The following is a 22,295-nucleotide window of genomic DNA, read 5'->3' as shown; positions in this document are numbered from 1 at the left end:
AAACTCAACATTAAAAACAATCCTCAACATTGACAGAATAAAGGGAGGAAAAACACATGATCATCCCAATTGCTGCAGAAAAAGCATTTGTGAAAATTTAATACCCTTTCATGATAAAAACACTTGACAAAGTAGGAATAAAAGGAAACGGGTGAACGGTTAAACAAACCATGATTCATTTGTACCATGCAACATTACTCAGCAATAAAAAGAGATAACTATTCATACAACTGGAATGGATCCCAAGGGAATTATGCTGAGTAAAAAAGCCAGTCTCTAGAGGCTGCATACTGTCTTATTTCATTTATACAGCATACTTGAAGTAACAAAACTAGGGAAAGAGAACAGATTGTGGTTGCCAGGGGTTAGGGATGGGGGACAGGGGAAGTTAGAGGGATGGTGTGGAGATAAAAGGGTAGTCCAAGGGAGCCAGGTGGTAACGGCATGGTTCTGTATCTTAATTGTGATGACAGTTACTGGAAGCTATACAAGGGATAAAATTGCTATCTAGAGAACCGGAGAAATCTGAGTAAACTCTGTGGGTTGTACAGGGTCAATTTCCAGTTTTGTGACTGTACTACATATAGTCATGCAAGATGTCTTCACGGGAGGCTGGGTGAAGGGTGCCTGGGACCTCCCTGTACATTTCTTTGCAACTTTCTGTGAATCTATAATTATTTCAAAATGAAGTTTTTTGTTTTGTTTTTTAACATTCCAAATCAGCATTCTCTTGTAAGACGTTAATGCTCTAAGCTGGGGAGATGTGTAGACTGTAAGAGCCCTGCTAACGGCAGGGGCTGTGGTCAGTTCATGATTCTGTGTGGTTTTACAGACACATTTTCTGATCCACACTGAGGATCTCACTGTGGGGCAGAGATAACTGAGTGCAAGGTCCTGTTATTAAAATGACTGAGTGGAAGGTGATGTTATTAAAACAGATACTCAGCTGAGGCCATCTCTGCAGGCCTATGAGGCCTGAAAGACACACGCATTGGCTAAAGGACAGCTACATATCGTTATGAGAAGCGTGCGGCAGCCTTTACATTAAGAAACCAAGCGCCGGCCTGGACCTCCCGGGAGGCCGCAGTGCTCCCAACGCTCTAGTCCAGCCTGGTTACCCTCCCCTCTTCCAATCTTCCATTCAGAGTCAGGGCCCAAGGGACAAAAAATAGGCTACTTTCGTCTTCTAGAATTTGAGCCAGCCGTTCAAATGAGGTTTGGGAACGTTTAATGACATAAAATCTAAGTTGAAAAAGCATGATTCAAATCTGTATCCACAGCAAGATCTCAACTAAGAATATAGGCATAGTGGTGCAGGGGAAATTCAACAGAAACACAAACTGGAGATTAGTCCACCAAACGTTGACGGTTATCTCTGAGTTTGGAGCTTGAGGGTGAATTTTTTTCGATACATTTTTTTTCCTAGATTTTGCTATTTTTTTTTTAAATGGACTTTTATAATGGGGACGGGGGGGGGTCTCCGTATAGTGTGCAATCAAGCGTGTTTTCTCAAGTCTCCATACTCCTGGTTGGAACACTTGTACGGGGCGGAAGCCTCAGGCAGGAGAGCTGCACGGACGGAGGCCAACGTGATCACTAAAGAACCACTTCTGAATGTGTCGGTGTTATTGCCAAGACAACGTTATAGGTTAAAAAAAAAAAAAAGAATTGGGAGAGGAAGTGCAGGGTTTCCCCCTCCTTTTTTAATTTGTAAAAACAATACACGCTCACAGTTAAAAAAAAAAAACAAAAAACAGACAAACAGGTGAGAGTGTAGAAGGCTTCCCCTGCGTCCACGCCCACTCCCCAAGGGTGAACGGCGGAGTGACTTCTTGAGCGTCCTTCCCAAACCCCGGGCATGGGGCCTGCACTTCCAAAATCCTCCTCTGTCAGAGCCCTGGTGGAGTCCGGATTCCACGCCCAGCTCCGGCCCAGCTGACCTGGCGGGTCTGGGTATAGTTCTGCGTGACCTGTAGACTCGCCCCAGCACTTGGTTTTTCTGAGGACCTTGGGGAGGATACCTAAACTGAAAAGAGACATCTGGAAGCCCCTAGGCCCATGGTAGCGTGGCCGAGTGGTCTACGGGGCTGTATGGAAGCTCCACTCTCTTCTGGGACTTGGGTTCGAATCCCGCTGCCGCCAGTCCGTGGGCAGGCTTTACGTTTTTTCTCCCTGTGGATCACAAAAGGAAGATTATGCGGAATTGGACACTCGCAGGGTCCCCGCCCTTACTCGGGGTCTGGGACTCGCTTTAGCAGCGGCGGCCGCGGAGTAGCCCGGCTCTGTATGGTCTCCGGCCGCCCGTGTCCTTGAGGGCAAGTGGGGTGGGTTCAGGTCTTTACAGGTGCCCGTGGCTGAGCCGGAGAAACCAGCGGTGTAGACGCCGTTCTCTCCTCCCTGGGAGACCGTGCATCTGTGTAACCTGGACTGGGACCAACTTTGACTCATAAAGTTCCAAATTTACCCCAATGTAATAAATTTCAAACGGTAAGAAACAAAGGAAGCCGCACAGGCCGTCTCCGGAAGAGGTCCTTCCGCTTGTGAGGCAAACGGGCGAATCGCTGCATATGGAAATCCGCGCCCGAGCCCTAATACTGCTGGTTGTTAGGAAAGCCTCCCGCCCACGGCGGATACACAGTTTCCGACGGCCCCAGACCAGAGGAAACACCCATGGAGGCTTTGCGGCCAACCTCTCACCTGTGAACCTCGGTTCTGGGCGGCTCACTCACTTTCCTACCGATCCCCAGCCCTCCCGGCACTCTTGGTGATGTCCACTGCCTGCCCAGGACCAAAACTGTCCAAGAAGCAAAAAAACTTAGTTACTACTAGCTAAGGCAAATGGAAAGGCGGGCTCGTCCGGGATTTGAACCCGGGACCTCTCGCACCCAAAGCGAGAATCATACCCCTAGACCAACGAGCCTGCTGCCGCAGTACCTTTTGGTTGGGTCCCTGATCCCATTCTATAGGGAGGCGTTTCATCACCGAGAAAGCGGATCTTAATTTCCGACATGTTGAACCACGTGTCCCTCACGCCCACCCTATCCCTGCCCGGCCGTCTCCGCGTCCGCGGTGAACTCTCAGCCCCAGGTAGCTCGCGCAGCGTAAACGCTCCGTATCCCTGGGCCTCTCTAAGATCTCCTGGAATCCGAATGAGTGCCTCACTGCTAGGGCTACTGGGGTAGCAGGCAGGGGCATCCTTCCTCTTTGGGGACTGGGAGCCCCCTCCCAAAGGAGCCCAAATAAGGCGCAAGTCTGGGGGCCCGGGGGCGGCGCGCAGAGACCCGGAGAGCCGGAGGGCGCCTGGAGAGACCGGACGCTGGGCTTGGAGGGGACGCGGGACGGACTGGGTCTTAAGCCGCGACTGGCGAAATGAAACCCGGGTAGAGTCCCTTCATGTGGGCCGCGTGGTAAAGGGGCGGGGGCTTTTCTTTATCGGTTTATGAAGATACTAAAAACAACATATACTTATTTGCAAAACGTTCAGAAAATGTAGGGAAATGTAAGGGAGAAATGAGATCACCAGGAACCCAGCTGCCTCGAGAGTGACTGGCCGCGGTGGTGGGTGCGCAGCCCCCGACCCTCGCACCCGTGCGCGTGCACACGCGCGGCGCCCGCCCCGTGCCCAGCTCTCCGCCCTCGCCGCGCTCTCCCGGGACTACCCCGGAGCTGACGCCGCGCCGGCAAACCAGAGGCCTGGACTGTGGGAGCGCTCTCCTCCTCCCTCGTCTCGGACCTGCTCTCTCCCAAAGGATTTAATTGCACTGGGTTATTTAATCGTAAAACAGTGATTCTGATCCCATGCTGTAAAATTCAGGAAGATCCACTCAGAGCTGGCCTAAAGGTTTATTTTTGTGCCAGCAGCAGAGAAATTCCCTACACAGATGGCTGTTACACAACAGCGTGGGAGATGGGTAGTGGTTAACCCACTCTGAGGGAAAAAGTGCTCATTGTCCCATTGCCCCTCTCCGCGAGCGTGCTCACTCCTGTGCGCTGACCGCTCCGCTTGCCGCTCCTCCTCTCGGCCTCCTCCTCGCAGACCACGATGCCGGCGCGCCCGCTGCCCACGCAGCGTCGTCCTGGCTCCCCCCACGCGCACTGAGCTTTAGGTGGGCTCTCCTCTGTGGTCGGCGACCGTGCGTCCTCGGCCCCTCGTCACTATCGCTTTTCTTCTCTATGGAATTATATAAACAAAAATGCAAACAGACGTCCACATCTGTGACAGTAAAGACTGACCTAATGACTTTGTCACATTCTCTTCCAGTCTTTTTTTTTTAACAACCATTTAGTTTTTCTTCTAAACAAAAAGACACACAACTAATTTATGCTGACCTTCTGACGTTTTCCCCCCCAAAGGCCCAGTGCATAGCTGTATATCCTAGTTGTAGGTCTCTCTAGCTCTTCTATGGGGGACGAGCCTCAGCACTGCTTGACGAGCGCGCGCCCAGGATGCGAAGCGGCGAACCGGACCGCCAAAGCGGAGCGCGCGAACTTAACCGCTGTGCCACCGGCGGCCCCTGACCTTCTGACTTTGATTGATTGCTGCTAACGGAAGGCAAGTGTACAAAATGAGCCCAAATCCTTGTGAACAGCGGGGGCGCTGCCTGACGGGCAGAGCCAGGCCCGGGGGGTTGGGGGGGTGTCTCGAGGCGCCCTCCTGCCGCGGCCTGGGCGAACCTGAACGCCCCAGGCGGCCTCGGCCTCGGCAGAGGCTGACCATTGCCCGGCCGCACCTTCCCAGACCGCAGGAGCCCCGTCTCCAGCCGCGCCTCCTGGGGACAGGCTGACTCCCGGCGGTGCTCTAGGGCCGCTCAGGGTTCGAAAACAGAACGCAAGGAGACGAAAGCACTCGCGGGAACCCGCTTAGACGCCGGAGAAGGGGTGAATGGAGTGGGTGAGTAGGGTGGCGGAGGGGGGACCGTTTCCCTCCCTCACACAGGCCTGCTCCCATCCAGACTTTGCAGCAAGACCGACCCGAACGCGCTCGCCCCCATAGGCCAGGAGCCCGCGGGCGTGTTCGGGCACTTGCGCGACTGGGCCTGGGATGCGTGGACCTCTGTGCTCCTGCCCTACCGGAAGGCCAGATTACTACAGAAGCCAGATTGCGGGACCAACGGCGTGTACCCGGGGGCTTAAACATAGCCCCCTCCCGACTAAAACAGTAGATTCCCAGGGTGCTTAGGGGGTGCAAAAGTAGTCACCACGCAATGAAGAAGAATGAGAGGAGGGCGAGCCCCAGGTCCGAGTGGGACGACAGGAGGGGAACGGAAAGACCCGCCCCGAACTCGCCGAGAGCGCGCGCAGAAGGAAGCGAGCGAGGGACCACGGGAGAGAAGGCGCGTAGGACCTAAGGTGCGGAGCCTGTGATCGCAAGGCCGAGGACGCAGTGAGTCTGGCTCTTCGAGAAGTAAGCCGACGGGAGGGAGGGGCCACTGGGCGGCGGCCACCTGAGAGGCAAAAAACAAGAAGCTCCGCTGGGGTCTGATCTCCCAGAAAGGTGGAAATTCGTGTTGGTCTGGGCATCTTCCGCTTCTCCACCTTTCAGGAAAGGCTGGAGAAAGGAAAAAAGTTATCAAGGCCCCAGCGAGATTTGAACTCGCGACCCCTGGTTTACAAGACCAGTGCTCTAACCCCTGAGCTATGGAGCCAGTTGCGAGCAGACTTCCTGCGCACGAGCAGTTGATGCAGCTAGCCTCGCCGCGCAGCCGCAGACAACTACATGGAAGAACTAAATGGCAAGAGGCGGGGCCGGCGTCTCTCAGCCGGTGAGGGTCTCACCGGGCCGCCGCCGCCTCACCCGCGGCGTCAATAAGCGTCGGTGCCGTGGGCCGAGCCTCATCCTGGGAGGGAGCTCGGCGGAGATACGGCGGGCGGTGCCAGCGCGCGAGCACGCGCTGTGGGGGATGGGGTGAGGGCGGGGCGCGCCGCGGGAGGGCGGGGCCTCCGGCAGGCGGAGTGCGAGGAGGGCCCGGGTCCTGGGTGGGGCTGGGGTCGGAGGCGAGGACCGGTTGCGCAGGCCGGTATGCGGCTCATTGGCGTAAGTATGGCGGTCCGAGGTCAGGGCTGGAGAGAGGAGTTAGGGTAGGGTGTCACTAGACCTGTCCTGAGGGGAATCCAGGTCTGGGCTGGTGAGGTGGGCTGGGCGGTGAGGAAGGAGTGGGGGATCAGGAGGGAGAGGCTGATCGAGAGAGAGTGATGGGGAAATCAGACGGTCGGGGTGTGAGGACGTAACAGGGCTGAGAAGGATTGGGTCAGGGCTGGGGACCCCCAGCCCCTACCGCACCTTTAGGCAAATTACGAAAAGGCAACCCTTAGAGTCTGCCTTGGACTTTTGGGGAGCTGGTCCTGTCAGGGCCCCCAAAAGGGCCCCGCAGGGTCATGGCAGAGATGGAGGGTGAGTGCCCAGGTGAGGGACAGGCGTCCTAGCCTGGCAGTGGTCAGAAAGTGGTGGCTGTAGATGATGGACCTTGGCTTGGTGGCCCAACCTGCCCTGTGATCCCTGCAAGGCCAGGTGGCTTAGGTCACTGGGTGGCCAGGCCAGAGGCAGGCCATGGGTGCCTTCCAGTCTGGATGCTGAGGAGCTGTGTGAGGGTCTAGTGGAGGGACCTGCAGTTCACAAGGATCTGGGACTAATGGGTGGGGTCAGAAGAGCCCAAGTTAGGCCAGTCATTGCTCTCAGAGACCAGAGATCTCAGAGACCTTATGATGCCCAAAGGACGGGAGAGGGAAACGCACACACATGCATACTCTCAAACCAACATTGTGACATCCAGAGTCACCATGCTGCCTTGATGACCGAGAGAACATCTTTCAGCCTCCACACATGGCTGCCCCTGTAGCTATTGTTGTATCTCTTCAGATATACAGATATCTGTGCAGTTACTCTGCAAACACATCTCCTCTGATAGACACATGGCCACACTCACAAACACAGCTGTTGAAAATACACACACAGCCATCCCTACGGTCCCTAGTGCTGGCCCTCCAGGCGCCTCCACGAGACACCCCACCTTCTGTGACCTGTAATATGTGTTGCAGTACTTCAGCACAGTTGTTAAATGATCTGAGGGGTAACTGTGACACTCAATCCAAAAGCCATATGAGCCCAGATAACATCAGGGCTTGATGGTAAAACTAGGCAATTTCATTAGCAAATGAATGTTAGAAAATGGGTTTCCTTGTGGGAATCAGTGGTATTCAAATACATGGATTGGCTACAGTGTTCTAGAGGTACTGTCCATATGAACAGACATCGGATTCATCCTCTGGATTCTGCTGTAGGCTAGACTCTTAAATGGTCCTGTCCCCAGCCTGTAGGACACTGGATTCTGATTGCCTAGTGCTATGTGCACTGGGTCTGCCTCTAGAACAGTATCCTGCCTGCCCTACAAGAACCACGTATGCAAAGTGTATGCAAAGCTGCTTCTCAAGGGACAGAACACGGAGGCTCTATGACACCTGCAGACTATTCGACTGTCACTGTCCCTGGATGCCAACACATCTATCTGAACAACTTGTGCAGGACAGAATTACGTCTGAGACTGGCTTTCATCTAGCCAGGTAGCAGGGGAGGAAACCAAAGTCTGCTTGCCACACCTAAACTCTATGCATGTGCTCATAAATGCCTTCTCCAAGATCCACATGCCCCCTGCCCCTGCAGTCTGATATAAACACATGTGCACACATTTCTCACACACATGAACACACATACTCCACCAGCCTGGCAGAAACCCTTGCTCACACCTGTGCTCTTGCACTCAGCCTGGGGGAGTCGAGAATGAGCCAAACCACCCTAGAAATGAGCTCACAGTCTGTATTTCCATCTCCCCACCCCCCATCCCTGGGGAACACTAAGCAAGGGACAGCCCACCACCCCTCCCAGAATCCCAGCCACACTGAAGCTGGGGAACAATTAGCCAAGGGGATCACACCGTCCAGGGCACAGGCTGAGCAGGCCTTGGCACCAGGGTCCTCTGCTGTTGGCATACATTTGGCAAGTTCCAGAAAGGATTTGTCAGGGGCATGTTTGTGCTCTGTGCATTTCCATTCTGGTGTTAGTTGCATCTGTAAAATTATAAGTGCTGTCTTGTGTTTCAAAATTCCAGAATTTCTGGTCTCCTTACCCAAGGGAGACTGTACTTTGGCACTTGAAAGGGGGTTAGGCATCTGTGAAAACAGGTGTTGGCTGTCACTGTGGCTGAGGACACATGTGTCACTTTGTATCATCGGGTTAAGGAGTGCTGAAGGGCAGCAGTGCCTACATGCTGTTGTCCTGGACTTTTCCTCATGTACAGGTCAAGGGTCTCCTTCCAGTTCTGGCCCAGGCTGTCCTCTGAGCTGGAAGTACAGTGCTCCTCCCTGAGTAGATGACTTCATCGGGCCAGTTGGATTCAGGTCTCTGAAGGCAAGGCTCGCACCTGACAAGAAGGCAAAGCAGAACTGAACCTGGCTGGCTGGGTGTGAACCACCCCCTTGCAACTGAGAACAGCACAGGACCTGGTGTGGTGTTGTTCAGCACCAGGCCCTGCTGAGTCTGGGCAGTAAGCCCCAGTGATAGGAAGCACCTGTCAGGAGCTGGGCTCTTGTCCTCACCTGTGTGTACCTCCTCACAACTGTAGCCAAATGCACACGCCCCTGGACAACAGGCAGAGGACAGGCCCCAAGGGTCCTAGGCATCTCTTCCTCTGCTCAGTTGATCACTGAGCCTTTTCCCCAGTTGCCCATTCTCATACCTCGGATGTTGTGGTCTGCAGAAGCCCCTCTAAGGCAGCCTGGGGCAGGAGAGTGGAGGGCAGACCCAAAGTGACCCCGAGGCTCCCGTGGACAGCAACATCCCTTCCCATAAGCAGCAGGACAAGGAGGAGCTCACCCTTGACTGACATCCCGTCTGGGAGGCGGGCCGATGCCCCTCAAGGCCAGATTCGCAAGTAGGTGCCGGTGGAGCAGACAGAGAAAAGGGGGAACACGCGCTCATGGAAGTTGACGCGGAAGGTGTAGAGGTGGCGCATGTCCTCCGCAGCGTAGAAGGACACGGCCCCCACCTCCAGGTCCAGGGCCACCCGCACGCGGGACAGGTGCCCACAGCTAAGGGGCGTCCGGTCGGGGCTGGTCACCGCCCAGTACTGCCCGCCGTTGAGCTGCAGCGCCCAGACGCCCTCCTCCGGGGTGAAGGGGGTGAGGCCCTTGCGGCGCACGCTCTCGCGGGCCACGCCGAAGGCCCAGCCGTCCTTGGCGCCCACCTCCACCTCCCAGTGGTGCCGCCCCGAGGAGAAGCCACAGGACGCCAGGACTCGCGTGTTGGTATCGAAGCGGCGCGGGTGGCTGGGCAGGTCTTGGGCCCGCTGTCCCAGCCGCACGCTCTTAAGATCCAGAGAGAGGATGAGGCGGGGGTTGGCCGTGTCCGGGTCCAAGGTCAGCTCCACTGCGGCCGAGACAGGCAGAGACGTCCCAGGCAGGCCTCTGGCACAGCCCCCCCCTTACCTATTTTTTCCCTCCGCTCAACAAGTACGTGTTGAAATCAAACAAATGGACCTGATTTGGATCCCAATTCAAACAGATCAACAAATTCAATTTAAAAGACAATTGGGGAATTTCGAACACTAGCTATTGGAAAGAATCATTAGTTTTTAGTTATGATGATGGTTTTGTGGTTATCTTTTTAAAAGTCTCTTTAGAGATAACATACTGCGACATTACGGAAATGATACTTATCTGTGATTTGCTTCAAAATAATCCAGTAGGAAGAAGTGGGTAAGGTTGTTTATGAAAAATATGAGTCAAGAGTCGATAATTGCTGAAGGTGTATGATGAGTACACAATATTTGTTATGCTCTTCTCTCTACTTTAGTGTATTTTTAAAATTTTTACATAATGAAAAGTTAAAATATGCACGTGTGTTGTAAGTACTGCTCTGTTCCAGGCCAGTTCTAGGCCCTGGGAATCCCACAGCCCAGTGTCCCTACCCTCCTGTAACTTCCTTTCTGGGGGAAGGGAGAGGAGAGACAATAAATGATAAGCAAGATAAGAGGGACCAGGGAAACAGGCTGTAATTCCAACTAGAGTAGCCAAGGAAGGCCTCACTGAAAAGGTGCATTTGCGCAGACATAAAGGAGGTGAGGAAGCAAGATATGCAGCTGTCTGGGGAAGGCGTATTCCAGGTCAAGGCACAGACAGTGCAATGCAAAGGCCCTGAGGTAGGTGTGTGCTTGGTGCATTCCAGGAGCAGCAAGGAGGGTGTGTGGCTGCACAGAGTGAGCCAAGGAGAGAGTGTGCAGGGAAGCCAGATCCCATGGGGCCTGGAAGGCCACGGTGAGGACTTTACTGAATGAGAGGGGCTGTCGCAGAGTTCTGAGCAGAGGAGGGGCATGGTCTGACTCAATTGGTTTAGGATCTTCCCAGGTAAACTCTGACTTTGTTTGGTTGGTCATCAGCATCAGGAATATGTGCCCTCCCCTCTCCTGCCCTCCTCTTGGGGTTGGAGCCCACTCACCCCAGAGTTCTGCAGGAATAAGAACCACCTGCCTCTCCGTATTCAGTCTCCTCTTACTTCCCCTGACCCCTGCACACATCCCATGCCCAGGACAGGATGTCCTGTTTGGGACATCCTCCGTCTGTTTGGGAGTGGGGACAGGAGAGATGCTCGTCCAAGTGACTGACCCACAGTTTATAGGCCTACAGGCCCCCCTGTGGCCTGAGGGAGCCAGAACTTGGAGGTGAGGATGACAAGGAAAGGGGAGCAGACAGCAGAGGTGCTGAGGCAGGCAGGCAGAAGGAACCAACCATACATAAAGCCCAGAGAGACAGTCACTGGCAGGGAGTAGATACTCTAAGTAGCCAAATAATGGGTACTCATAATCACAACAACCATCATACCTCTCTCCTCTTTCTCCAGCTCTCCCCGAAGATCCTCTGAGGAGGAAAAACAAAGCAGGGTGTGCATGAATGACACAGGAGATCTATCTGGCAATGACAGTGTCACCACCTCCTCTGACATTTATAGCCCCACTGGCTCCTCACTCCCCAGACACCCCAGAGGCCAAGAGTTGATGTGCAGACCTGGGTCAAGCCTGGGAGCAGCAAGGGGCCAGTATTCTAGCTCTACCTGCCCCGGTCCTCCTTCTTCTGCCTGGAGCTTGCCTGAACTGAACTCTCCCTCCTCACCCGTCTTTCTGCCCCAACACCCCTCTACCGCTACTGTTCCTTCGTGCCCTGCGGGGGCCTGGAAAGACCTGCCAACTCCCTGCGGACCAGTCTGGCCTTGACACATCCCAGCTCCTGTCTTCTCACACAGCTTCTGGAAAGGCACATCCTTTCCAGACCCTCAACTACCAGAAACACACCCTGCCACCTGAATGGCCCAGCCCCCACATACCTTTGAACTTTTTGAGCATCCCCTTTAAGACAAAGGTCTTGAGGGAAACATTCCAGACTTTATTCTTCATCTCAGAAGAGACTGTGGTTGGCTTGGGGCCAGGCACATTGCTGCACCTGCAGGACAAAGACCTTGAGGAAGGCCCACAAACACTGTCACACTCCCACCTGTGACAATTAGGATGGTGAGGTCCTCTTGGTGGAGAGAAGTGGAAAAAGGAGGGGCTGACCTTTTGCTGGAATACCCACAGCCAGGTAGGTGGACATTTGCCTCAGAAGGTACCCAGGTAAGGCAGTGGGGGGCTCAGGAGGTGAGAGAGTGGGGTAGAGAATGAAGAAGAGAGCTCAGTGGAAAAGGAGAAGAGCCAGCTTAGAGAGGCCCAAGGAATTGTTAGGTCTACTCACCTGTTTAGTGTGTTTTTGAATTCCTGGAAAGAAAGATGAAAGAAAACCCAATCAGCATCAGGTAACCTCCATTCACCTTTGAGAAAATAAAACTGGCCCTTGCCCTGCTTCCAGAGGAATAAGCAATAAGCAGATGGACCAAGCCCCACCTCTTGCATGGGCCCAGGGGTAATGGCTTCCCGCTGTGGCTGGCCACTGGGTGTCTCGTCAATGTGGGGGACCCCTTGACCCTTCCCACAACTCTGAAAATGCTCTCTCCATTACAGAATTTTCACTGGAGCCATACGCTAGGACCCACTGATGCCTCTGCTCTTGACACCACTCAAGACAAGTCACAGCCCTTAAGCAACGACTGGTCACTCAGACCAGTGTCTTTCCAATGGCTGTTCTTGATCCATTTGTGACTTGTGAAGTTTATTTACTGGATTGTGACTATTTTAAAAGGAAATAAAATAGAATAGCAAACATAAAAGTGCATCACATATAGTAAAGGCAAGTGTTATTTTCCGAGACTTTTGTCTCAAGTGTGTATATGCTGGAATACAATGTAAGGTATATTGTTGTGGCTCATGGTCAAGAAAGTTTTATCACATCCCTTTCAACCTCTTCGGCCCCAGATAGTGTGATTCTACTAAACTCACAGGATCTGACTGTGTTCTCACTGCCGTTCACGGTGCCGCAGGATAAAAGACTCAAACCCCAGGCTGAGCCAGACTTACCTGGAGAAAGTCGAGGTCAGGCCTGCGCGCGGTCTCCTGGATCTGGCTGCTGAGCTTAGAGAGCTGGGCGATCTCGCCACCCAGCTGGGCCAGGTTCTCATTCTGCTTCTGTGTCACCTCCCTGGACAGCTCCTCCAGGCGGCCCAGGAGATGGCCCTCCTGCTCCACCAAGAAGGCCCGCAGCGCCTGAAACTCCGCCCCTACCTTCTCTCGCTCAGCTACCATCTGCTTCTGTCCCAGGAGAGGAGAAATTGAAGAGGCGAGGGGACACCAGCATGGAGATGTGGCATTTGGACAGGAGGCTCTGAGCTGTCCCATGGGGCAGGGCCCCAATCCCCCTCACCGCTCAGGCAACCGAGGTTTAAACCGCTGTGCACACGCTCTGGTTTAAATATCCTAACTCTGAGCACAAAGCAGCCTCAACATGTGCTCGCGCCTCCCCTGTCACAGATATGCCGTGTTCTACGGACCTAGGCTCTCCCTCCAACCTAAGGCAACTTCCAAATCCCCCAGAACCACCTGGGGCTGCAGTTTCTTCATTTGAAAAGTGGGAGGGATAAATTAGTGCCTCCTGTGGCCACCGTAAGGATTAAACTGAGGTCACTTTTTCTTCCCCAAACACATGTATTTCTTGTTAAAAACAACAGGGGGTGGACCCGGTGGCATAGTGGTTAAGTATGTGCGCTCCGCTTCGGGGTTCTCGGGTTCGGTCCCAGGCGCGCACTGATGCACTGCTTGTCAAGCCACGCTGTGGCGTCGTCTCATATAAACTAGAGGAAGATGGGCACGGATGTTAGCCCAGGGCCAGTCTTCCTCAGCAAAAAGAGGATTGGCATAGGATGTTAGCTCAGGGCTGATCTTCCTCACAAGAAAAAAACACAAACAAACAAAAAAAAAGCAGGCCCAAAATGGAGTAACTCATGCTAACTAACCCCCACACCATCAAACTTGGACTTAATAACAATGTCAGGTCCCCTAGAAATAGAATCTTAAACCAGCCAATTAGGAATTGCCTTATCAGCATTAGTTAGGTCATCTGCCTGATAGAGCCCTGCCGTCCCCTACAGGTAGAGTAACCTTGCAATAACCAATCCGTTTTTTTTGCCTAGTATGACCTCCTTCTTCCTGCTCCCTTCTGCCTATAAAATCTCTTGCCTTGTACAGCTCTTTGGGGGTCCTTTCTTTCTGCCAGCTGGGATGCTGCCTGGTTCATGAATTGTTGAATAAAGCCAATAAGATCTTTAAAGTTTACTCAGTTGAATTTTGTTTTGTAACGTTTGCCACCTCTCCAACTTTCACTCTTCACTTTACTTCTTTTTAAAGAGCACCTTTTCCATTTAGCAATTATAAAGGTAACACATGCTCATAATACAAAATCTAGCAAATGTAGAAAAGTAGAAAGAAGAAAGGAAAATCAGTGCCAGTGACCAGAGGTAACAGCACAACCTGGGTGAGAATATGCTGTGTGCAAGCTTCACATTCTATTCTTCCCGTCACCATTATCCACAGAGCTTCACCCCCATGTTTTCAGACACAGACTCGCGCTCCTGATCCTCTTGACTTTATGTGAACACGCAGGAGGTACTCCACGTGATATAAGGAGCAAAGCTCTCACGGCCAGTGACAAGTTAGAAGGATTGTGTCCCTCCAGGACAAGCTCAACTGTCAAAGTTCCTCTTCCCTGAAAACTCTAGGGGAGGAAGGGATGGCTGGAAGAGGAGACTGCGAGTGGGTCTTGAAGTCAGGAGACCTGGGTTCAGGCCACGGCTTCCCAGGACCTTCATCACTGGATGCTGGGCCAGCAACAGCAGCAGCATGTTATCACTTTACACTGACAACAACCCTCATTCCATTTTACAAACGAGGAGACAGAGAGAGAGGCACATCGCCAGTAAGTGGGAGGCCAAGTTCTAACCCAGGGAGTCTGACCCCAAAGTCTGAACTTCTTGCAACTATATTATATGGCCTCCCAAGGAAATAACACAAGTGGAACAATATGTGCCAAAATACTCTACATCAGGGTTTCCTAACCTCGGCGCTATTGACATTTAGGGCTAGGTGACTCTTTGTTATGAGGGGCTGTCCTGTGCATTGTAGGATGTTGTCTTAACATGAGTACAGCCATGTTTGGCCATTCCATGGACCTACAGTCACCAGCACACAAAGAAATATAAAGCAGCTTTCTGTGTGGTGGGAACTGGCCCTTCTCTCGGGGACTGGCCCTTCTCCCACGGAGATAGTTGCAATTTATAAGATTACAAGACTCTTTGGGCGTCATAACGCGGAGCGGACTGGCCATCTGTGCCAGGCTGGGACGATAGCCACGGGACTCAATGCACGTACAACACTGATAACTATTTGTGCATGAGAACACCAAATGCTTACTCTGCGAAAGCTTACTCTGAAACTTGCGCCTACTATATAAGCTGCTGAGGACTGGGGCTTGATGAGAGTCTCACCTGTGGGGGGGACGCCTTGCCCAGGACCACTGTCGATCGGAACTCCCGCCTAGCCATGTCAACTGAAGGGACTCTCCCCGGTGTAAGGGCGTGGATGTTGTGAGTACCCGATCTGATGTTTCTCTTTTCCGTCAATCTGATGTTTCTCTTTTCGATTGATCTGATGTTTTTCCCCTCTTGTTATTTGACCTATTCGGATCTGCTTCTATCTTGGTCGATCTGACGTTTCCCTTTTTGATCAACCTGATGTTTTTCCCAATTGATATTTGACCTATTCGGATCTGTTTGCTGCCTTTGCCTTTACCCTTCCCTATATAATAAAGTCTACATTCAGTCCATTCGTCTGGGTTGGAAAGTTTCTTTTACATCTCTGATCGAATCCACCAAACCTCTCAAAACAGATGTTTAAGCAGCACTCTACCAGTAAATGCCAGTAGCACTCCTGCCCCAGTGTTGACAACCAAAAATATCTCTAGACATTGCCAAAGTCCCCTGGGGGCCAAAATTGCCCCTAGTTGAGAACCACTCTTCTAACTGATAAGAGCATTTCCAGATAAAAGGATTCATTCTCCGTGTTATCATGCAGCAATAGCTGTCCTCTGCCTCTGCTATTTTATTAAGCAGGTATTTTGTAATTATAAAGAATGTGTGGGCCAGAGGGGGGTGGGGGGGAGTGGATGATGGCTGAGGACAGAGTGGAAGGTGCTAAGCAGTATCATGGGGCATGGAGTCTGATCCCACGAAGCTGCTCCTGCTGTGGAACGCCCTCTGGGTCATGGATGTACAGCCGCTGAAGAGCCACAGGCTTACTCCTTTCTCCAGCAGAGAAGGATGGAAGTCTGGAGGGGCGAGAGGTGAGCTCTCCCTTGTGCAGGGAAGTGAATGATCAGATGGGAAGGCCTGAGATGTGCATCAGATGCAGGTGTATCAGATGAAGTTAAGGGTCACGTTTGCCCACCTTCACCAAAATGAGCCACATTTCACTTTCCTGTCACTTTAAGGAAGACACAATATCCTTCCAATCCACCAGGGGGTGCTAGGCACACTCGGATGTGCAGCACAGGCAGCTGGAAACCCAAGTGCCCAGACCTCCTGCCCTCTGGTGGGTGGGGAGCAGCTCTGACACCTCCTGAGCCCCTTCTTCCTTAGCCCCAATTCCAAAACCTAAAAACCTCTAAAAATGAAAAAAACGTTTTTCATAACCCTTTGGTGGCAAAACATGCCCTGTATTGACATGAGGCCATTTACTGTATTTATGTTCCCACTTGATATGAATATTCAAATATTTCTCTGCAGAAACATTAATACATTCAATTACAAGATGCTCCACAGGCCCTAATTTGGGTGTTATGTAACATTAGGGTGACTATACATCCTGATTCACTGGGACACTTCCAGTTTAAGCCAGCTGTTCTAGAATGATTATTGCAGCACTCCTTTCCACTCTCAAAATCTCTCGTTATATAATAAATTATATGGGCAGGCTATATAATATGCATCCTATTATCTTTCTAAATCCACCTCTGCTGTTCCACAGACACACACTCCAATAGCACATTCACAGAGCCAGGGGGGTGGGTGGCCCTCTGTTGTCACCCAGAGGGCCCACCTGGGAGTTGCTCAGCTCACCAGGAGCTCCTTGCTCTCCTTCTCTTCAGTGGAACTAAATGCCTCATAGTCCTCCAGATCCTTCTTCAAGACCTTCAGCCTGGACTCCAGGACCTCCTGCGGGAGGATAAGAAGGGAGGCATTGCGGGGAGGGGACTCTGGAGACCCCCAAATGTGCCTTCCTGGAGCCGTGCAGGAGAAAGGGAAGGCCCTGCTCATTGGAGCAGGATGAGGAGGAGGCCGAGTTCAAGCCATCTCTGGACCTCGGGATGGATACAGCCGGCGCAGACTGCACAGAGGGATACAGAGAAACTGCAGGGTGACTCGAAAGGCCCCAGGGTCTCACTTCCCCAAGATCGTCTGCGCACGATCCAAGCTGAAACGCAAGCCTCCAGCAGCCCAACCTGCCTTGTCCTCTCTTCTGCTCTCCTCCCCGCCAGCAGAAAACCCTTTGGGTGGGAGGGTTGAAGCAGAGTAAGGAGCAAAGGAAGACTGGAGACTGTGTGCCCGAGACCTCCGCGCACACCCCAGGAGGCAGGAAAGGGGGCGCCCAGAATCGACAGCTTTGACACAGCCCAGATGGCTCTGGGCTCTCCACTGGCTCTGGGCTCTCCACTCGACCCAGGAGCCACCCCCTTAGCCCGACCTCTTGGGAGAGTCGTCCCACTCGGCCCCCGAAGGTGGGGACGTTAACAGAGCCACGCCCAGGGAAAGGGCTGAGAATAGAGGCAGCGGTCGTGTGGGTGTGACGGAGACAGGGCTAGAGGCCAGGGACTTACAGACTGAAAATCTCCAAGTCTGTGGAGCATCGCACAGCCGGACCAGCATGGGGCCCAGAGGGAAATCGGAGGTGGGTGGGAGAGGATAGTACTTTCGCTGTGCGGGTGACAGAGGGAGAGCCGCGCTCAGCCTCGGAGTCAGTACTGGCTCACCCGGGCCTCCTGCCTGCCTGTCGTCTGCACTGCGTGCGCGGGAAGGCAGGACCCGGACGGGGGTCCCGGGGACCAGCAAGCGTGGGGCCGGCGCTCACCTTGGCCTCATGCACCGCCTCGTCGAGCGGCAACACGGCGTGCGCGCGGTGCTCGCGGGCGCGGTCGCATACCACGCAAATGGCGCGTCCGTCGTCCTGGCAGTAGAGCTTGAGAGGTTCGCCGTGTTGCGCGCACCCGGCCGCCACCGCCTCCGGGGGCCTGCGCTCCCCGGGCGCGGCCGCGGGCAGGCTGAAGCGCCGCAGCAGCGCGGCCACCGCGGCCAGCTGCCGGTTGGGCCGCAGCTGGCCGGGGCGCGCAGGCTCGCGGCACTGCGGGCAGGGCCGCGGGCCTGGCAGCGTGCGGGGGGCGGCGGCGGCCCCCGCGCCGGGGCGCTCCCAGCAGCGCGCGATGCAGGCGCGGCAGAAGCTGTGGCCGCACTCGACAGACACAGGCTCTCGGAAGAGCTCCAGGCAGATGGAGCACGTCGCCTCGCCCTGCAGCTCTGCCGCCAGTGCCAGCGCCTCGGCCCCGGCGCCTGGGCCGGTTCGCGGCCCCATCACCGCCATGCGCCCCCTCGGCGCTAGCAAGTCTGGCGGTGCGGGGGAGGCCACGGGACCCGACAGTAGGCGGCTCCGAGCGCCGGCGGAGAGAGGAAGGGCGGGGCTGACGCCGGGCTGGCGGAGACCTGAGCTGACGCTCGCCGGCTGCAAAAGCGGAGGAGAGGGCGCGCGTGGACGGCGGGCTGGGCGGCACAGCGCGAGGGGCTGCACGTGCGGGCCAGCGCCCTGCGCCCCTCGCTGGGCCCCTCAATCCTCGGCCTTGGCCTTCGTGGTCCCGCGGCGCCCTATCTCCGTCGTACCCGTCGCTCAACCCCGCCGCGAGCCTATACAGGCTCGACCCAGTCAGTCCTGGGAAACAGGCCGGGACAGGTGGGCGCACAGGCCCAGCTGGGCGCCGCTCCCTCTTGCAGCCCGAGGCCGACTCAGCACGCCCAGGCCGCAGTGTCAGGTTCCCGGAGTGCGGGTTCGTCCCGGCCCTGTGCTGAGCTAAATTTAGTGTCTGGAACCTGGCTCCTGCCCCACCCCCACCCCCTAGCGTGACCTTGTATCCAATTCTGTAGCTACCTTTCCCGCGATTGTCCTCCTCTTTGTTTATTCTTTAACTTTTGTTTTTGAACGAGTGATACATTTACAATAAAATTTCCCGCTGTACTCGGTGTTATTCCACCCCCCCCCAAAAAAGCCCCAATCTTCTACTGTCCCTCCGGTTCATCTCCACAGCCCCACTCCAGAGCTGCCAGTATTGTTTACTTCCACCCCCGCTCTCTTCATTCCCTCCGGAGGCCACTTCGGTTCGGCTTCCACCCCCAGCCTCCTCAGGAACCGCTCCTGTCAAGGTCACCAGTGACCTCAGCTATCCTAACCCAAAAGCAAAGGCCCCTTCTCAGGCCCTACCTCACCTGCCCTCTCCTCTGATGCTTCCTGCTTCCTGACACCCTTTCTCAGGGCTTTCCAGGCTCTCCTCCCACCGCCATGGCCTCCTACCTCCTTCTGGGGCCTCCGTTATAGTTTCCTCCTCTTCTCTCTACCCCTGTTCAGTCTTTGGACCTCTGCCTATACTCACTCTCTTGTGATCTTTTCCATTTTCTCGGCGTGAAAGACCTTCTCCCTGCTGACGCCACAATACATATCCCCAACCCAGGTCCCCTAGGATGCCTGGCTCCCACATCCAAATCCCGCGCAGCATCTCCACCTGCGTGTTCTAAGGGCGTCACCAGCTCACGGTGCCGACGACTGTACTTCCGATCGGCCCTTCCATCTGCTCCTCCCACAGCCTTCTCCACCCCCACCCCATTTAACAGCAACTCCATCCCTCCAGGTACTCAGGCCAAAACTAGGGAGTTCCTCTGTGACTCCAAAACGAAAATATTGCTCACACCCCACCGCCAGTCCTCAGCATCTCCTCACTCTCTCGCCTCCTCCACTGCATCATCTCCAATGACCCGATGATCCAGACAGTTCTCTCCCCTTCTGTCCCCGTCCTCTGCCCTATCTTCTCTACCAAGAACAATCCTGTTAAAATGTTGTCAGATCATGGCCCTCCTCTGCTCAAGACCCTCCAGTGGCTCCCATCTCTCTCCGAGTAAAAATCGAAGTCTTTACAATCGTCTAAAGGCCCTACCCATTCTTGGTCCCCATCCCCTGCACCCTGCCTCTCTACCCACATCTCCTGTCACTCTCCCCTGTTGATCCCTCTCCTACCACATGGACCTCCTTGATACTCCTGCAACATGTCAGAGATCCTACCTTAGGTCCTTGGAACTGGCTGTTCCCGTTATTTGGACCTCTGTTTTCCCAGATACCTGCATGGCTCACTTCGGGCCTCCTTCACGTCTTGTTTCCAATGTCCCCTTTCTCAGTGAAGCCTGCCCCGACCACACTGTTTAAAATCACACCTTACCACGCTCTCCCTCAACGCTGGCTCCATTTTTTTTAGAGCATTCTACTTCCTCTGGAATGCAAGCTGTTAGCGGAGAGGCACTGTCAGTTTTGTTCACAGCTGGATCCCCAGTTTTCTAAAGCAGTTCTTGGTACATAGTAGGCGCTCGATCAACTTTTCTTGGATTGAATTGATTTAAACGTGGTTCAAAAATCAGTTTTACAGAGTAGTTCACAGTGAAAAGTCTACCCATCGCGTACGCCCCAGTCCCTTCCCAATCCCAAGCAATCAACTTTGCAATTCTGAATTATTTTATACAAATAGTATATATTTTACTACATTCCCCCCTCTTTTCGTTTAACAAACGTAGCATCCTGCACACAGTCTTCCTTACTTTCCGTTTTCAGCTCACAGTTCATTTTGGGCATCGTGCCCAATGACTTCCCCTTCTTTTTCCACCGCTGCCTCCAGGTGTTTCTCCCGGCTCTATCTTCCCCCCGGGCGTCCCTCAGTCGAGGTCCGCTCTCATGGAACCAGTAAAGGACCCTGGAACAGCTTGCCAGGCTGCCCACCAGGCTTTACAGCCTCCGGGTTGCCGTGTCTGGCGGATGACAGCTGCCCACTCACGCCCTGTTGGAGCAAATGGGTAAGAATGCATACGGAGAAAAGGCGAGGGAATGGGGATGTAGCTCAGTGGTAGAGCGCATGCTTTGCATGTATGAGGCCCCGGGTTCGATCCCCGGCATCTCCAGCGCAAGTGTCGTCCCTTGTTCTTTATTTTTTTCCTCTCCGAAGTTTCGAAACAGCGTTTTTGCAGAGCCCCGGGAAACACCCCAGACCCTGGAGTTTGCGCAGGTTGGAGGGGTCGGCGGGCCCCCTTCACTCCAAGCCCCTATCGCTGCCTCTAAACTCCGGATTAAAAATCAAGGGTGAGGCGCCCGTGGCATCAGGATGTGCATGTTTTCCCTCCTCAGCACCAGGTTCCCGGGAATGCAAAAAGGCCAGGTTTGCTGGCAGAGCAGAGCAAGCAGAAGATGGAGAGGAGTGGGAGGGATTGTCAGGTACCAGCGGCAGAATTTGTATTTTCTGGGCTGCTAAAAGCCCTTCAGTGGCCTGATCATATACCTAGCAAATCCCAGGTCAGACGTCGAGCTGGATACAGCCGGAATCCTATCTTGAACTAAGGGTTGTTGAAAGGCCCACCTCCTCGTTGATGCCCGGCTAGCTCAGTCGGTAGAGCATGAGACTCTTAATCTCAGGGTCGTGGGTTCGAGCCCCACGTTGGGCGAGCGTTCTGTTTTTGTCCCTAGAACAACTAGGATAGGCCACATGAAACTAGAATTGGCCACATGAAACAATGCATTGCTTCACCCGCTTTTGGAAAAATAAAGAAATGCTATAATGGAAATTTCCTGCGTACAATACATGTTCATTTGAGCTTTTTGTGGCTACCTGATCATTCATTGATTAATCTATCCTTTATCTGCTAACAAAATGAGTTTTTCTTAGTTGTGTAAGATATGCATAATAAAATTTACCATTTGAACCATTTTTAAGTGTACAGTTCTGTGGCTTTAAACACATTCACATGGTTGTGCAGGCATAACCACAATCCATCTCCAGAACTTTTTTATCTTTCCCAACTGAAACTCTGTACCCAGTAAACATTAACTCCCCTTTCCCTCTTTGCCCCAGGCCCTGGCAACAACCCTTCTACCTCTGTCTCAATGAATTTGACTACTCTAGGCGCTTCATATAAGACTAATCACACAGTATTCGTCCTTGTGTCACTGGCATATTTCACTTAGCATAACATCTTCAAGGTTCATCTATCTTGCAGCATGGGTCAAAATTTCCTTCCTTTTAAGGCTGAATCATATTCCATTGTGTGTATATATGCATTTTGTTTATCCATCATCCATCAATAGACACTTGGGTTCCTTCCACCTCGTGGCTATTGTGAATAATGCTGCTATGAACATGGGTGTGCAAATATCTGTCAAGTTCCTGCTTTCAGTTCTTTTGGGTATATAGCCAGAAGTGAAATTGCTGAGCATATGATAGCTCTATGTTTAATTTTTTGAAGAATCGTCATACCACTTTCCACAGAGTTTGCACCACAAAACAAATTTTTAAAATATCTTTTGAGTAAATAATACACTATACTGTTCAAAAATTGGATCATTTTTCAGTGAAAATTGAATCAGTGAAAAACATCTAACTTTCATTCTCTCTCCTTAGGTAACAGCTTTCGTGTCTGCATACATATTCTTTTGATGCAAATATATTTTTATTTTCCTCTATTTTACACAAAAAGATAATTACAG

The 22,295-nt window shown here is 53.2% G+C and overlaps 1 protein-coding gene, 1 long non-coding RNA gene and 4 other non-coding genes across 10 annotated transcripts; 3 read left to right on the top strand and 3 right to left on the bottom strand.

The window, feature by feature from the left end:
• Nucleotides 1-2,848: 2,848 nt before the first annotated feature.
• TRNAP-UGG (transfer RNA proline (anticodon UGG)) lies at nt 2,849-2,920 on the bottom strand. The gene has a single exon. It is a non-coding gene; the product is annotated as a tRNA-Pro (tRNA).
• A 1,699-nt stretch (nt 2,921-4,619) lies between these two features.
• On the top strand, nt 4,620-12,545 carry LOC147911310 (uncharacterized). Its single transcript, XR_015551162.1, has 3 exons — nt 4,620-5,404; nt 10,889-11,622; nt 12,039-12,545. It is a non-coding gene; the product is annotated as an uncharacterized LOC147911310 (long non-coding RNA).
• TRNAT-UGU (transfer RNA threonine (anticodon UGU)) lies at nt 5,573-5,645 on the bottom strand. Its single transcript has one exon. It is a non-coding gene; the product is annotated as a tRNA-Thr (tRNA).
• Nucleotides 7,810-19,245, bottom strand: TRIM7 (tripartite motif containing 7). Of its 5 annotated transcripts, none has more exons than XR_015551161.1 (8): nt 17,589-18,280; nt 16,580-16,675; nt 12,492-12,722; nt 11,773-11,795; nt 11,369-11,484; nt 10,870-10,905; nt 8,590-9,418; nt 7,810-8,414 (listed from the first exon to the last, which is right to left on the bottom strand). XR_015551161.1 is itself a non-coding variant. In XM_087428146.1 (8 exons), exons 1-7 carry the CDS (start codon nt 18,093-18,095, stop codon nt 8,907-8,909), a joined length of 1,521 nt encoding a protein of 506 aa, XP_087284272.1. In that variant the 5' UTR covers nt 18,096-18,280; the 3' UTR covers nt 7,810-8,768; nt 8,867-8,906. The 5 variants fall into 5 exon arrangements, 4 of the variants coding, with proteins under 4 accessions (XP_087284272.1, XP_087284273.1, XP_087284274.1 ...); XM_087428146.1 differs by having other exon boundaries at nt 7,810-8,768; nt 8,867-9,418; XM_087428147.1 differs by having other exon boundaries at nt 8,867-9,418.
• A 1,402-nt stretch (nt 19,246-20,647) lies between these two features.
• TRNAA-UGC (transfer RNA alanine (anticodon UGC)) lies at nt 20,648-20,719 on the top strand. The gene has a single exon. It is a non-coding gene; the product is annotated as a tRNA-Ala (tRNA).
• A 464-nt stretch (nt 20,720-21,183) lies between these two features.
• On the top strand, nt 21,184-21,256 carry TRNAK-CUU (transfer RNA lysine (anticodon CUU)). The gene has a single exon. It is a non-coding gene; the product is annotated as a tRNA-Lys (tRNA).
• The last annotated feature ends 1,039 nt before the right edge of the window (nt 21,257-22,295 follow it).

Source organism: Ceratotherium simum, unplaced genomic scaffold, assembly GCF_057802395.1.
Source record: "Ceratotherium simum simum isolate JZ-2026a unplaced genomic scaffold, ASM5780239v1 HiC_scaffold_43, whole genome shotgun sequence".
NCBI lineage: Eukaryota > Metazoa > Chordata > Mammalia > Perissodactyla > Rhinocerotidae > Ceratotherium > Ceratotherium simum.
Note: the sequence above shows the minus strand (reverse complement) of the source record. Positions and strands in the feature narration are given on the sequence as shown.